Source organism: Barbus barbus, assembly GCF_936440315.1.
Source record: "Barbus barbus genome assembly, chromosome: 47".
Classification (NCBI taxonomy): Eukaryota; Metazoa; Chordata; class Actinopteri; order Cypriniformes; family Cyprinidae; genus Barbus; species Barbus barbus.
Genome location: NC_136725.1, coordinates 2,035,735 through 2,053,459, shown reverse-complemented (window position 1 = coordinate 2,053,459; position 17,725 = coordinate 2,035,735). Strand labels below are relative to the sequence as shown.

At 35.6% G+C, this 17,725-nt stretch overlaps 1 protein-coding gene across 3 annotated transcripts in view; it reads left to right on the top strand.

Moving 5' to 3' along the window:
* psd3l (pleckstrin and Sec7 domain containing 3, like) overlaps nt 1–17,725 on the top strand; it is a 113,591-nt gene that overhangs the window by 31,743 nt on the left and 64,123 nt on the right. For 2 of the 3 annotated variants that reach the window (XM_079410169.1, XM_079410170.1), the window contains 2 exons: nt 11,733–11,924; nt 15,973–16,053. In XM_079410169.1, the coding sequence (XP_079266295.1) occupies nt 11,733–11,924; nt 15,973–16,053 (273 nt within the window). Of the gene's footprint in view, nt 1–2,615; nt 2,942–11,732; nt 11,925–15,972; nt 16,054–17,725 lie in introns of those variants that run through there. The other variant, XM_079410171.1, reaches the window with a different exon arrangement.

The window sequence follows — 17,725 nt, the reverse complement described above, 5'->3', positions numbered from 1 at the left end:
TACCCCAGCGACTTAAGACTGGTTTTGTGCTCCATGGTCACATATGATCGTTTTTTTTTATTTTAATTGTTTAAGCAACGTAATTAATTATATATGGTTTATAAACATTATTAAAAAAATTATGAACTTTTTTCAAAGATAGTCGTGTTTTTATTGCTTTGAAGAAACGTGTATTAGTAATATTTTGCTCGATGCACCCTCTTGTGGCCTCAGGAGAGAAACCAAAAGCTTTTTTCCCCTAACAGAAATGATGCCTTTTAAATTCGAATATTGATAATATTTTAGTACAAAATTCGAGTTTTTCTGCCAATTCGACAGCCCTACCACAAATAGAGTTTGGATAGTACTGTGTGTACCACTTAGTTTATTGAGACACAGACAAACATAAATGCCAATAAACAATATATTACTACTGCTTCTCTTCTGTTGAAGCACTGAGCAGCAATATTGGATTCTGAAGTTTGAATTGTTGCGATTCCTCCAAGATTCCGAGTTGGAACTTCAACTTGGGAAGGCGTTCCAGTTATAAGTGCCTACAGGGAACTCAGAATTTACAACTTCCGAGTACAAATCGAACACAGCATAAGTCCCTGTCTTGCATGTATTTTACAGAAGATCTGTCACTACTTCCGTTCCATGACTTTAAATGGAATAATCCCACTTTGCATTTTTTAGCATTATTCAGTGCTATTTTTATTACACATAATATTTAGCTCCTTGAAATTGATTGGCCGAACATTGGCCCAAGAGTCAGGCTAATGCCCCCAGAACACACTGTCCCCAGAACCGAGGGGGACATAGAACGTGATTTTAACCGAGGGGAATATGGAACGCAGACCGAAGGGGAACTGAGCTGCATCTACCACATCTATCTATCTATCTGCTGACACACATGGACTTTTCACTGTTTGTGTCACTTTACATCTCAGTGTTTGTTTGCTCCAGCGTCCACCTATGGATGATAATTTATTCAAAGCAGATATATTGTCTCTCACTTTAAATGTTGGATTTCTAGCCTTCAGAGTTTTTTAAATCATTCATCAGCTTGAAAAAATGATTCTGTGTCGTTATCATCATAATGGTGGTGTTCTCATATATCATCCTTGGGTGTGAACAGCCCTTTAGCCAGTGTATTAGTCGTGTTGTTTTTTCCAGTGACATGCCAGTAAGTGACTCTGTATAAGTCATTGAATTATTCATGCAACTTGTTTATTCAAACACAATGATTCATTTAGTAATGCCTAGGGATGGTAAGATTTACAGATTTGCATTGGTGCATTGCTATAAAAGTTAATGATGCGATCCATCGATTTTAAAAAGTGTGCATCAGATACAAGTTGGCATTTGTATTGTGATGTATCATTTCTAACATATTTGCATTGATAAAAACTCATTTATTTATATAAAATTATTAGTAGATGTGCTATACGTTTATTATTTAGAAAGTGACCAATGATTTGTGACCAATATTTTATCTGTAGATTGATTTCTCCTCTAAACTGTCTCTCAAGCACATTCTCTCATCACCACTGCTGCTACATGAATAAGATATATCACAACACTACGGAGACTGAGGCGTTACAAGTCAAAAGGCACTTAAGTTAATTTATGATTTGCTGTCTGTCTAAACTAAAGAAATAAAAGCGAACTATCTGTATCATATCGAATTGCATAGCATCATATTTTTTTCCATTGCATCGTATTGCACTGAATCTCATTGTGTTAAATCCAATCGCTATGCATTGAGATGCGTATCGCATCGGCCTCAGTTACTGAGATGCACATCCCTAGTAAAGCCACTACTGTGTTGCTTAAATAACAGATTTATGTTTATAGTTGGCATATTAAGCTTCAGCAGCAAGTGCACAGCAACCCTGTAATCACTTTATCATTCCTGCAATTTGCTGTTTGCTTCTCAACCCTTTTTATTAAAGTGACATTTTTACATGTTGTAAATTTTCAGCATATTGTTTTTTGTATTAAGCTTATATTTGTTGCTTGGTCTCAATGTTTTTGGCCTTGATTCAAACCAGTTGAAGTTTTACACAAGCTGCCTGAGGCCAGAATGAAGGTCTGTGCTTTAGCAGCACAGCTGGCCAGACGCTCCCTTCAGGGCCCCAGAAAAACCCAGCAGTGTTTGTAGAAGTGCTGCTGCGGCTCCGGCGATGAGAGAAACACCACCGTTTCCCATCATGAAGTGTGTTTAAGCACCTCTCTATGCCTCTTCCTTTTTCAGAGTTCACAATAATCCGTTATAGTTTGACAGTAATATGTATTTCACATAGTGCTTGAGTTAAACTGGAATAACATCAGCTTCCCTTGTGTTTTGTATTTGGAATGAGAGGTGTGGTCACTTTCAGTTTTATAGCGTGCTCTGAAATGAATAAAATGTTGCTTGTGGTTCACACATGCCAGAGTGAAGTCACTTCTTTCATGCCAAACAATGACTAAATTAGCTTTAAAAATAGCTCTATAAGGTTTTTCCCTAATCGAAATAAAGAAGAAAAAGTGAAAATAACTTTTTAATGTATCTAAGAAAAATAAATCAACTTGTTAGTATGTAACACTGTATCTGTAATGTTTAAAGCACGCCACATGCACACTAGACACCGTGCATACTACATCTCTAGTATGGATGCACGCCATTGAGATCTGTAGAGGTCCATCTGCTCTTTGTAGTTTTGTGAAGAATAGTTTTAAAGAAGGAGGATGTTCCCGCTCTTCTTCTGGCTGAGAGCAGCAAGGGTTTGTGGGAAATGCGTGAGAGATGAGCAGACCGCAGTATGTGCCGAACTTTAAACAGCGCTATATTCTCTTGCTTTAACCGGCGAGGCTGGACCTTTCACGGCGCGTTTGAGCCGGCGTCTCTGTCGGGATGTTAACGGAAGCGCTGCGTGAGAGTTAAGGCTTTACGCGCTGGACGTGTGCGTGAAATCTGCAGGTAAACAAAGACACTATTGAAAGTTTGATAGCTGCACGCTCGCGACGCGACGCATCAGAACGCAACGCGCCCTTTATAATCAGTAAAGTTTGAAGGGTTGACGCATTGCACACAGACAACGGTGATTTATAATGGATCGTTGCGTTCTGTTTGACGCGTCGCGTCGCGTGCAGAATCTGAGGAGTGAGATGTAAAGTTTCTCGCTTTAGAAAAGTCTTCCACAGCTGTACTACAGATAAATAGACTACAGTGCTGATCGCAGAGAAGAACTCATAATGCCATTTTCACTCGCCTTTTCATAACAATCATGATTTGATGGGTATGCAGCAGAGGTTGGGTTTGCTTTATGCAGCAACACGAAGCATACTCTCATCACTACTAGTTTTAGACACCTTTACTCTGACTAGCCATGGTAGATTTAGAAACTAAATATGAATATATATAGGCTATATTTGTGTGTATACACAGTTATACTGAATACCTTATGCATTTTACATGTTAATTAATTGAATTCTAACAATTTCAAACACAACTGTTTATGTTTCGTATTTACAGGGTGAGTTCACCCTTTTTCTTTTTCATTCTGTCACCCCCCCAGTCCTTTTATCGAACCCTTAGTCATCATTTAAAGAAATTATTATTTTTTCAATGAAGATGCATACTGTTTTTTTATTCAAACAACGCAAAATATACATTTTATACAAATGCAAGGAATAAATATAATGCATACAATACAATAATGAAAAAAAGAAAAACAACTTGGTTAAAGAATAAAAACTAAATAAAAGGTTCTGGGGAAATAGTAATATAGAAATCAAAATAACGGTGCATTCGAGTATAAAGATATCAAATAAGTACTTTGTAAAGCTCAAATTTAAAGTCTTAATAGCTTTCTTATTCAGAGAGTCTCCAATAGAAAGATACACACTGTTGCATGCATCGATGTTTATTATAAACTGATTTTAGACAACATGCACTCTCTTATATCTCTGGGAAATGACTTGGTTGACAGTAGCATTCCATTGGCTACCTTAAACACATGCTCTTATGCTGTTTGCAGTGTTTAACCAACTGTGCAATATGAGATATTAAATTGATACCATGGGTGTAAAGTACCCTGGTAAAATGTGAGATTATGGGTCATGCTGTCTGAACGTGTGTTTACACCTGTGCTCGTGTGTGTGGTATCTTTGATGTATTGTGCTGGTGTAGTGTGGTATAGTGTGCTTTGTTGATCTGTTTCTGCTGTGACTGCCTTCCTGTGGTGCTTCACTAGAACAGCAGGCTGTGGGTTACAACATGCCCAATTTCTCAAACACTTCTCTTTTTACTATTTGGTATTTTGAGGAGTTTTCAAATGTAGGTGTTGCTTTCCAATATTATTGTACTAGGGTTCATTTTTTTTACATGTACACTACATTGATTTAGTCTGAAATTGTCTTTCAAATAAGTCATATTTAAAGGAAAAGTTCACTCAAAAATGAAATGAAAATGTACTCATCCCCAGGCCATCCAAGATCCAAGTTTTGGGGAAATGTGTCATTACATAACATGCTCTGCAGTGAATGGGTGCCGTCAGAATGAGTTTGAGGAAGAGTAAATTTTCAGCAAGTTTTCATTTTTGGGTGATCTGTTTCTTTAACAGAAGTTTCACTGGCATTAAAAGTCTGCAATCAATCAATCTTTTCTTTTTTCTTCCTAAACTGAGTTACCCCATTCTTTGAAATGATCCCAGTGCAAAGGTCTGAGAGGGTCATTGACAGGAAGGGAAAAAACAACAACAACAATGCTTAATGCAGATTAATAAGATGCAACTAACTTTTGTAATCATCGCTAATTAGGTTAGAAAAATAAATAGGCCTTTCAGCTAAATAGGCTTTTCCAGACATAAGGGGAAAACTCTTCCATATCTTTTGTTGTTCAAATCAGAGGCCAAACTCTAAACAGCATTTTGTCACCCGGTAAAAGCAATCTAACCAAATTTGTCAGATGCTAACATGAATGAATTGCGTAACATGTTGCCGTCCTCAAAAAATATGAAAACGAAATATGTCTCAAGGTAGAAAAAAGTATGGCCAGACTGTATTATAATACACATTAATTTGCAGTGAATTTATGCTGAACACAGTGTGTCTTGTGCTGTGAATCCATACAAAGTTTAAATATAATTATAAAAAGAACTACAACAACATCTAAGCTCCACATCAGGGCCACTGGAGGCTGAATTGTTGGTAGGGATGCACGAAATGAACATTCTTGGCTGAAGCTGAACAACACTGGGCTGAAGGCCAAATACCAAACACGGTTTTTCACTTTTTTTCCCCATGTAGGCCTATTTTGCCATTTTTCACCATTGCATGAATTAAATAGCCAAAATGTGCTTTTTACTGTTTTGTCCTGTAAAGCAACAATTTCAAAATATTTACTTAACACTGAACATTTTTTTACAATTACAACAAAGCACAATATAACTTAAAATGAATAAGTTAGTAAAATAATATTTGTGGCCATTTTTGAGACCTCCTTCTTGAATCAGGCATGTATTGTTACTGTACAAATAAATGCAGCCTTGCTGAGCAGAAGAGACTTCTTTTAAAACATTAGAATATATTACAGATCCCAATTTGAACACTAGTGTGAATGTTATACTAAATGTATTACTGGAGCTGTTGTAGGGTAATTATTATTATCATCATTATTATTGTCTTTCTTATTTTATTTGACAGAACAACAGTAAAATTACAATACTAACATTTATGAATGTTGATAGAGTTGTTGCTTTTTCTTAGCTTTTATTTTGGCAGAAACCCACAGGAAGACCTCAGTGCTTCTTTTTGTTGACAAGAGCATGCAGTTATTTAAATGATTCTCATTACAGATAAAAATAAATAAAAAATGTGCCTGAGCAAATGACCAGTTCTGCAATGTTCTGCAGTTTATTTACTAATCGTTTGAGGCCATCTCGTGATTTCAATCATCACAGTAACCAGCAACAACCACCCTGTCCTCTTCTCATCGGAGACATGAGATGCAGCGCTAAGCGGTCTCGTTGTCGGTGCTTGTAAGGATTGTTTTGTCTTTCTCAGACAGTTTTAAATGCTTCCACACTGCAGGTGTGTTTGCTGCATTAGTGCGCACCTCTGTTTGATCGCGTCATGTCATTGTTCGGTACAATTTATTCGGTCTTTTCTCTTATTTGCCAAACACCGAAAGAGGTTTTTTTGCTATTTTCAGCAGCACAATTTCAGTTGCCGGTGCATCCCTAATTGTTGGCCATTGTAGGTATTTATTTTTACACATTCAGATGGGACGCACTGTCATTCAGATGCACATACATATATGAGTATGTGTGATATAATGTGTGGCAGCAGGGAGATATGGTTTGTGCACACATGCACTCTCATCAGTCTCTCATCTCAGTACTGTGTCTGTGGCAAAGCTAATTTAAAAGCTTAACATTGATATACTCTCACAACAATAACAGTTTACCCTGCAGTGGCGCCGAATTGTCTTTCCGCAAATGATTTCTGAGTAATTAAAGATGAGTAAATGAGGTTTCTTCAGTAAATGCTAAAGAGGGCAAACAAATCCAAGACACTAATACTAGGAGATTAGAGAAGTTTGGTGCTTGTATTGATTATATCATATTATATTTTTGCATGCGTTTCCAGTAGGATGTGATGCTGAGCCCTCAGTAGTGTTTAGTAGTTGCTATCTCTAAATGAGACAACACTACTGTAGAGATGCACCGATTGCAATTTTCTTGGCCGATGTCCGATTTTTTGGAAGTGTGACCTGCCGATACCGATTTGTGCAGATTCTGATTTTCTTTCTAAGAGCTATAATTGACAGCATATACAAACAAAAATCTATGCAAATTTCAATTTACTTAATAAAATAAATGATTAAACATTACAATTCCCCCAATCTGGACTAAGTTACAGATTTTCTCTCACTTAAACAACTTAAACAACAATAAAGTGCTCTGTGACTGGAAAGAGGAAGAAATGGCTAATGTAAAATGAGTTGCTGTATGTAACAAAACTATGTTTATAAATGGTCACCCCCCCCCCCCCCCCCCCAACCTTATTAAATGTGTCATCTTTCATCAATGTCTTACTTTGTTTCAATTAATTTGGTTAGCATAATAAGAAACTGTAGAGTTGTTACTATTCAAATGAAATCAGTATTAATAAACTCTATCTTTCCACTGCTGAGGAAACAGAAGCGGCATCTGAAGTGGCATTAGATGCATTTACACAGACTGTTTGGTGAAGCTGAGGTGCCATAAATACAATTACACTGCAAAATTTTAAATGCATAAATCATTTTATAAGATTAATGTTTATTTCTTTTAAAAACATACAAATGTTGAAAAAATGCAATGATACTTTTAAATAAGACTAAACCACCAGTAGGTGGTGGCAGATGTCTGTTTTAATGAGTGAGTCATTCATTCAACCGATTCATTCAAACGGCTGATTCATTCAGAAACGAGGCAAGTGACTGTCGTTATGAATGGGCCACTGAATCATTGACTCACTCGATTCATTCAAAACGTGGATTCATTCAGTAACACCGCTGTGTGCTGCTCGGAGACACACAACAGTTCTGCTGTGGTTTGATCAGAACTATTTTCATCAGTGAAATTGAGCAAAAACAGTCAATATATTGTCTAAAATCGAAGTCACTTAATTTGAACTTCTTATTTAAATACTATTGTATAAAATCAGTGTCACGGTGCAATCGTGTTGATTGATATTCGGGGAAACATGGCCGTATAATGTTGCTTATCTAAATAATTTTTTTTCTTCTACCGCAGTATGCATCTATAAATTTCTGTGAGTTATTTTGTGTGTGCTGTCTCTCTCACGCTCACTCGGGCTGTGCAAGCCTCATCTGGCACGACATATATACATTATCAGTCGCCGTTTACACTGCATGCTATTAAAATTAGAATCTTTCTCACACTAAACGACGTGTTTACACACACCTGTGAGTGTGCGCGTGGCACTCACAGTTTGTTTTATATTTCTTTCTTTCTTTATGACTGTTTACTTGAAAAATGACATCTAAACCTGAATGTTTACTTCATTGAGAAACACTTGAAGGCTGTACTCATTTGTTTTTAAACAGCATTTAGACTGTATTTCCCTTGTACTTATATGATATGATGAATAATTTATGTGTTGCTGAAGACCGTATTAGCATATTTATTGCATATTGAAGAAATAATTGTGTTCAGAAACTGAAATTGAAAAACAAGTTCATCCACAAACAGATGTGCAGATATAGTGTGCTGCAACATCTGTTTCATAAGTTGTTTTCACACATAAAACCTGGTAAATGGCTGTAAAACAGCATTAGTAAATGCATCACATTTGCCGTTTACACAAGCAATGGCTTCGAGACCGCATTCACACATCAGCAAGGAAAACGGGTAACATCTATTATGTCAATCATCTGAAATAACCTTTAAACGCATTTTCTTCATCCGTCCAGATGAGGAAAGTGCTCAAGTTTCATTATCTGTTCAATTTGACGTTTTTTGACTTAAGTCCAAGTGTTACTGTCATCTCCGTCAGAGCATTTATTAATTGCCGGAAGCAGAATTCTTACTTCAGCCTTGACCTTGTAAGTACTTTGAATCACCAGTATCTCTAAACAGTTCACACTTGTTGTCTAAATGTAAAATGCCTGTAATGTTCTGGAAGCAAAGTCTCTTGTGAATTAGGTTTGTCTCTCAAAGTGCAAGAGTCGCTCAGAGTTATTTGTCACATTTGAGTGGTGCGCCGTTCAAATCTCTCTTAGTTTATACCATGTATAATTTTGTTTTCTAGAATATATCATGAGGGTCTTTTCATTAGTTTTTATTTTTGCCTTAAATGTATGCCATCTTGATATGCCCAATATTAAACATTTCTAATTAAATTGTTCTAATTATGCTATTGTCTAATTCTGTTCTTCTGTTTTGCTCTTTGTGCAGTGAATTTAGACCAGTATATTTACAAAGTAATAGAAACTTAAATGTCTTCACAGGAACCCATCGAAATAAAAGTTTGGTTTAAGTTGAAGAAACGGTGGCAGAAATATATTACTTAATGTAATGATAGTACTACTACTACTACTACTAATAAAATTATTATTAAAATATTATTTAAGGAAGATTTACAAGAAAAAAATATTTACCAGAATTTATTTAGCAGAAAAACTACATAACATAATATTTCTAAAGAAAAAAAACCCAGTATATTATTTTTTGTGTGAAAATAAGTTAATTAGAGATGTTTTTAATTACAGTTTAATGAAACCATTACAATGGAATCCAGAAAAATAATGGAAAACACTAAAAACTAGATAAAAAAATAAAACTGAATTTGAGAAAAAATTGAACATTTTAGATTAGATTAGATTCAACTTTATTGTCATTTATGCAGAGTACAAGTACAGAGCTAATGAAATGCAGTTAGCTTTCATAGGACCTTAACATTTAATTGTGCTTAATTGCTAAGTTTCATGATTTCAATTAATTAGATATGCTTTTTGATTAATACAAAAATATATTTAACCATTAAAATAGAGTCTAGAAAAATTAAAACGGAAAAAAATAAAACGGACGGCATAGGGCCCTAAACGATTTATTTATTAGTTTTACTTTATTTTCTCTGCTTCCCTTCACTTCTCAGTTGGTGTCCTTAACTGTGGGAATGTGTCTAAACTAGGGAAACACAGAAAAACAGGAAATGTATGTTTGATATGAACAGTGAAGAAAAAAAATAAGAGTCCAAGTCCAGTCCAAGTAAAGGAGCAGAATGAACTGTTGAATATAATGCACTTCTCTTTCCTAAAATGAGACTTCAATGTTTGTTGTCATTTGTTCAGGCGCTCAACAGATGGCACTGTTAAACTGTGTGTGCTGACTGTACTAATGCAGTACAAATGAGAGTAAATACATCAAGCAAACTCTTCAACTTCAGAAACCAGCCTCAGGGAGCAATTCTGTGTAATAGTTTTTCATGGTCATTCATCTCCACCTGTTCAGACCTGGTCATTCATGCTCTCGCTGTACAGAGAAGAAATTAAAAAGCATTTGTTTTGTTTAATCAACCTCCTTATTGCATCTCAGTGTCACGTCTCCGTTCAGATCTCAGATGAAGTTGTGTTCGAAGGATCCTAACCTCCTCAGCTAGCATTAGTCTGTATTGTCCTTCAGTGGCTAATGGCTCTGAATAAAACAGATTGGACTCGGAGATCTTGGGTGATGTCATTGATGTGGGAGGACAGCGGGTGATGATTGTTACATTTGTTTCTGATGTAGTTCTGGTTTTTATGGCTGTTGGCAGAAGCCTGCGGTGACATTGGTCTTCTGTAATGTCGGCCTGTTGATTTGGGCTTTGCATTTTGTTTCTCTCGCATGAAATGTGCCTGATGGTGCGGGCAGGGTGCTATCTGGACACTGGGCAATCGGACAGTTCCTCAGAGGTCACTTACAGAGCTGGGTAGTAACTGATTACATGTGATCTGGATTGCGTAATTAGATGAAGTACTTGTAATTAGATTACATTACATTTTAAAATGCTCGTAATCAGACTACAATTACTTTTTTATTGACTACATATTATTCACACATTAGCAATAAATTATTCATAATTTATTGCTTCTCCGTAATTCCTCTTTTTCATCTTTTAAATGTTCCTTTTTTTAAAAAGCCTACACTTATATACACTCAGAAAGCCTTCCAGTTTTGTGGTCACTAGTTTTGACTACTGGATTTACAAAAATCATTTCAGGTTTCAGCATTGTATCAATTACTGATGAACACATTAAATAAAATGAACACATTGATTTTCATTTGAATTAGCACTCGGTTAAGTAGGTTAAAATTAATTAAATTAAAATGCACAAATTCACATGATTTCTTATTTACATGTAATGCAATATAAAATATTAAAATAAATATTTAAAAATAGTATCAGATTTGCATGTTCCCAGTTCTCTGACATTGGTGGTAAACGAATAAAATAATTCATTTTTTAGGAAATGTTTATTATTTATTTGAATTTGACATTTTTGTGATTTAATTAATGATTAGCTTTTCATTAAACTCACAAATCCTCTGCAACCTTGACGTAATATAATGTTTATTGCATTTCATGTTGTTACTTACAACGAATAGAATATATTTTCGGACTCTGACTATATTTTTATATGAATATGGTACAAGATTATCCTATTTAAATCAGTGTGATAAATGAGGTTACTGTAGGTCTAAAGTAATCTAAAAGCAGTCCGTTTATTTTACCTGAAATGTGTAATGCAATGGATTATGTTACTAACTACCATTTTTGTCATGTAATTTCGAATCCGTAACAAATGACAATTTGTAAGAAATCTACCCAGCTCTGGTCATTTATACAGGGTTAAATGGATGAATGTTTCTCAGTGTCCAGATACTACTTCTTAGTGTATCGTTTAGGCAAATTAATGAGTGTACTATTCATATTCTCTGCTGACATATGAAAAGCAGGTTTACTTGGAAGTACATCACAATAAAATAATAAAGTCAATTGCAATTTACATTTTATGCTGACACAAAAAGTACAGAGCTTTTCCGAGAAGGTTTTAGGTTGTGCTCTTGACAGCTAGAGCATAGCACGCTGAGTCCTACTAAAAATATCAAAACTAAATAAAAGAAAAAGTCTACTTAATCTGACTGACCAGTCGGTTGTTGGATGGTCGTGACCCATCTTTCTGTGATTAACTCTGTTCTGTGTATATGTGTGTTGTGCAGCAGCGATGCAGGGCTGAAGGACGCGCTGTCGGACTGGGACTCAGACATGGATGGTGTGGAAAGTCTTGAGGACACAGATGTTCTCCACAATGGCAGCCGAAGCGACCAGGAAGCTGCTCGACGTCTGGCCAGACGGCTCTACCACCTGGAGGGCTTCCGCCGCTCGGATGTCGCCAAACATCTGGGCAAGAAGTGAGTGCCTTCAGCCATAAATTCAGTTCTGTGTTTTTCTTCTCCCTATCCTGTCTTCAATTGGATGCCTGTTATACACACCAACCAGATGGATATGTAAATATTTGCCTCTGACTAGAACTTGAAGAAAAGCATTGTGCAAAAATACATGTACATTGCTGTTAAAAAATTTGGGATCAGTAAGATTTTTTATGTTTTAAAAAAAAGTTTCTTATGGTCATCTGATCATCTATCAAAAATACCCCCTTGATCCTTCAGAAATCATTCTAATATGCTGATTTATAATCAATGTTGGAAACAATTGAGCTGCTTAATATTTTTTGGGACCTGTGATATTTTTTTCAGGATTCTTTGATAAAATGATAAATAGAACAGTGTTTATTAAAAATATACATTTTGTGGTACAAAATACACTACGATTCAAAAGTTTGGGGTCTGTAATTATTTATTTATTTATTTTTTAAAGAACTTAATTTTATTCAGCAAGGATGTGTTAAATGGATAAAAAATGATAGTAAAGACTTATATTGTTAGAAAATATTTCTATTTTGAATGAATGCTGTTCTTTTTAACTTTTTTATTCATCAAAACAAATATCACAGGTTCCAAAAAAATATTAAGATGATAATAATAAATCAGATTATTATAATGATTTCTGAAGGATTATGTGACACTGAAGACTGGAGTAATGATGCTGAAAATACAGCTTTGATCACAGAAATAAATTATATTTTAAAGTATATTAAAATAGGAAACCAGTATTAGAAATTGCAATAATATTTCACAATATTACTGTTTTTTCTGTATTTGTTTATCAAATAAATGCAGCCTTGATGAGCATAAGCAGAAACTGACTAATGCATCGTTTAACCACTGAATATGTCCGGCAGTGTCTGTCGTTGTCTGTTTTGCTAAGCCATCTTCTTAGTCACCTGCACATCACATTTATCGTTATTCAGATGAAGATGTTTTCTTTGCACTCAGAACAAGATTTCTGCCATTTAGAGCACAATTCAAAGTGGAATGACCGTGAGCCAAGCAGTCTTCACTGACATTGCAACAATAAAATGTAGCATGCCATGGGAAAGGTGTTTTAAAAATAGTTTTTATGCCTAAATTCATATAATTATTTAACTTTATGTAATTTGAGTGCTTAACTCCAATTTTAAGAGTGGCACATTTAATGAAAATATGTGAAAGCGTTTAAAGTCATTCTGTGTACTTCAGTACTTGGCCAGTCGTCAGTTCGCTAACGCCAATAAAAGAGTGTCTGCACAGTCCACATATTTATGCCAGATTTATTTTGAATAAATTCCATCGTTTACACAAAAAATTATGTTATGCATGTTTCAGTGGCGATTATTTGTATTTAATAATTTTTTTAGCATTAATTTTATACTTCAGGCCCCTGGAGTTTTTCGGCCTTTGATTTGCTCACTTGGGGTTTACAGACAAATACCCAAAATGAAAAATTGAAGTTAACCCAAAAATGAAAATTGGCGTCATTTACTCACCCTCAAGTTGTTCCAAACCTGTATGAATTTCTTTCTTCTGCTGAACACAAAAGAATGGTTTTTGAAGAACGTGGATAACCACACAGTTGTTGGTCCCCATTGACTTGTATTTCCACTTGACCTTAAAATGACACAGCTCTGTTTACACCCCCAAAATAAATCTTACACATTCCTAACTTTCAAAACAATCCATCAGCACGTCCTAAAGTATTATTAGATCAGCATATTTATGTTTTCATACCGAAGATCTCGTTACTACAAGCTGTTGCTAATGCCACTTATACATTGCATTGTCTGTATTCAAGCCTCTAAAGAACAGCTCGATCTTCTAGATTACTGTGGTGAACTGTGCTCACAGTTATTTCTCAGATATGTTTCTTTGCCTCCCGTCGGAGCCAATCAGATCTGTGTATGACCTTAGGTCAGTGGCTGTACTGGAGCAGTTAAACACCCCCAGCCCCTTAAAGAACCACCCCCAGCCTTCAAGTTAATTTCTCACATTCTCACACACACTGGAAATAAAGATTTGAACATACAGGCACTCATCCATATTCATAAGCACTCTCAGTGCCAGACGCAGTACTCCAGAGGAGAGCATCATTACTCCAGTGTTCTCTGTAGCACCGCCTCCACAGCCCTGCACTCATCCTGTCTCACTCTCCTGCTGTCTGAAGACCATCACTAGCCACGTTTCTATTATCCTTTAAGTTGCGCAAATTGAAATTGTGAATTAAAATACGCCCAATGGAAACGCATCAATTTCACAAAAACTCCCATATATTGCAAAAAAGTTTTTACACTCATATGAGGTGATTTTTCAGGCAATTCAAAACAGGAATGTATCACAAAATTGCAATGGAAACATTTTTTCACATTTGCAGGTCACCTGGCGTACGTACATGTCACATGCTCATTCTTTAATGTACTATAACCTCATATGTGGCCGTTCTCAAGTATAAAGTGCTTTCTTTGCCATTAATGCTTGGATAACCCCTTATTTACACTGCACTTGTTTACACTAGTCAATGCTTGTGTTTACATCAGCTGCGCAGTGGAACTTTTCATATGTGTCCCGACTGTCCACACTGCTTTACTAAAGATACATGCATACGTCTCCTTCGATTAAAAATAATGGCTAGAGTGGTGGCTGCAATTTACGTAAACCTACCAACATCCATTGCCATAACTTATTGCGAGAGTAAAAAATTATGTTGTAGTCGCATAACATCAGTTAATGGAAACACAATATTTTATTAAAATAACTAATGACATAAAATAACTCAAACGTTTTGAGCAAATCTGTAATGAAACCTGGCTACTGTCCACAGCCATGCGCTCATCCTGTCTCACTGTCCTGTCTGGGCACAATCATTGTCAGTAACTGTTCATAATTTCTCCCTCTTTTGCTGTCTGCAGACGTCAGTGTCCACAGAACCTAATACTGTAGAGGACCTAATACTGAGCCCTGTGGGACTACATACATCTGTTGGGTTGGACATCTTGCCATTAACGCAAACAAACTGGTTGAATAGGTAGGATAGGCGATTGGATAGGTAGAACCTAAACCATACAAAATGCCAACATAATTCTTGAGCCAATCCAGGAGAATGTTATGGTTTATAGTGTCAAAGGCAGCACTAAGATCTAATAGCACTAGAAGGGAGATTCTTGTATTATCTGACCATGGCTGGAAGTCATTTTCATGAGTTAAATGAAGAAAAAGATTAATCCATAAAGTACAAATCATCTCGGAGAATAGAAATCAATACACACTGCAAGAATGCCAAATGTAGAAAAAGTGCATGCGGTATAATCACAAACAAATTGCACTTGAAAGTAAATTAAAATTTACAGTGTTTAAACAGAAATGGCAAGTCATTACAACAGTAGGTTAACAGCACAGCACAAATACAAATACTATGCACCAACAGGAAGTCCAGGCTTTCCTTTTTAAAGTGTCAATTGTGCATATAAATATATATGTTTCATAAATACTGTATATAGTTCAGACCATCTGTGCCCATCCTCCTCCCCCATTAAAGTCATTTACACACTAAGCATTATGAGTGAATCTGTTAATTCCAGTGATTGATCTCTACTTTTAAATTCATTGGTCAAAAGGTGTGGGAACCCTGAATGTCAAGTCCCAGTCACACAACTCATTCACATGTCCGTCTGGGAATGCATGTTTCTTATGTAATGTGCTTTCTACTGCTGTGATTCCTCTTCTGCATCCCTCTCCATTTTAGAGTCATGTCAGAGTAGATTAATGTCTTTTCAGGGTTGTTCATCATAAACTAGTTAAATGCTCTGAACTTAAGTATATCTGATTTCTATGTCAAGCTGATATTTCACACATACAGTGAGTATAAAATGATGTGTTGTGTGATTATAGTAAACACAGGCTCTTATCAAATGTGATTCAGATACCAGAAACTGTATGAGGTCATGTTTAGTTGAACTGTTGCTAATGAAAAGGTCATTGCTTTTATCTCTGTAATAATGCAATGTATATCTTCTATTTGTGTTCACAGTAATGACTTCAGTAAGATGGTTGCAGAAGAGTACCTCAAATTCTTTGAGTTTACAGGCATGACATTGGACCAATCACTCAGGTACATCTCATGTCAAGTAGTGGTCGACCGATGTTGGTTTTTTTTGACAGCCGATGCCGATATCTTGGAAAGCAGGGTGGCCGATATAAAGCCGATATTATTGTATTTGTTTTAATTAATAGTTGAGAAATTTTAAATAATTTGAAAATAGAATAAAAAATAAACATACTTATACTTTAAATACTAAAAGTATTTTTTTCACAAATTATTAAATATTTAATAAAAATATAATTAAAAAGGAAGTAAACACTGTAACCAAAAGGGCACTTAGTAGAAAACGAGAAAGTATTATAATGTTTGCCTTTCTATTACTAATAATATAAAAGCAATTGTTATAATACTTTTTTGTATATATTTAATTCCTTTGTTTGACAGTTCTATCTGATTATTAGACAGACTTGTATCCGTATTAGACAGAACTGTTAAGGATGATAGCAAGAGGGAGAACGTGAGCGCTGTGTGCTCAGGCGCTGACGCTCTCAGCGCCGTCAAAATAAAAGTCTGGCGTCCCGCCTCGAACGCATTGGCCAAACAGAAAAACTTATCGGCCGATGCCGATATTTGAAAAATGTCAAATATCGTCCGATATATCGGTCATCCACTAATGTCAAGTGTTTGTCATTCAATTATTGTGCAGTCATACAGTCACAGTGTGCGTTTCTACTATTTTGCAATGTCTACAATGTGGCTCATCGTGTTGTATGTTTACAATCTTTAAATAATATCTGATGAAATGAAGTTTTATTTGTAAATTATTTAATTCACACTTTTATTTTTTTAAAATCTATATCTAGAAAGATGTAGATACCCCCCCCCCGAAATTCTACCTGAAAATATTCATTTAAAAAAAAAAAAAGGAATTAATTAAATAATTTTCTAATAAAACTTTTATTTTTTAAGCCAAGAGATAACAAAATGTAAGATTATTTATAATACATTTGTGGCAGCGTTGCAAGAAAAAACGTATTACTTAATACCAGAGTTAAAGATGATAAACATACAACCAGATGAGCCACATTTTAGATATATATGAAATAACCTCATAATAAGTAAATATTGTGATATATAATGTTACATATAACGTACAAGAATTATAGAATATGTTGAACAATTAAGAATGCAACCAAAGAATGCTGAATGTTATTGTGCTGTTTATTATGTTGTTTGAATGTTTGAAGTCTTTTTTGAAGTTTTTATTATGGTTAGTTATTTTAGGACCATGTCTGATCACAGTTCAGGACTCTTACCCAGGGCTCTACGTAGGGCTGGGCGATAAAACGATAACGATATTTATCGCGATAGACACGTGAACGATATCAATAAAAAATGTGTTCGATAAAACGTTCGATATTTTTTATTCTTCGTCGGAAGAAAACAAAGGCTGCGAAGCAAGTTTGGTTGCATTAACAAAGGCACTCGCTCTCTGGTAACCTAGCAACGTAGGGAGTGACACGCTAACAGCCAATCATGTAACAGTATCAAGTTTGGTTGCGCCATATCGTTGTCTCGTGTCTAAGTGCGCATGCGCAAAAAAAAAAAAAAAAAAAAAAAAGTGCGCACGCGCGGCTGAGAGTGCACGTCTGCAGCCAGACCCTCACCCTATTGGCTGGTCTGCTGGATTCCTCTTCATAAGCAGAAAATGAGTGCCGCAGCGAGCGAGGAAATTATAAAT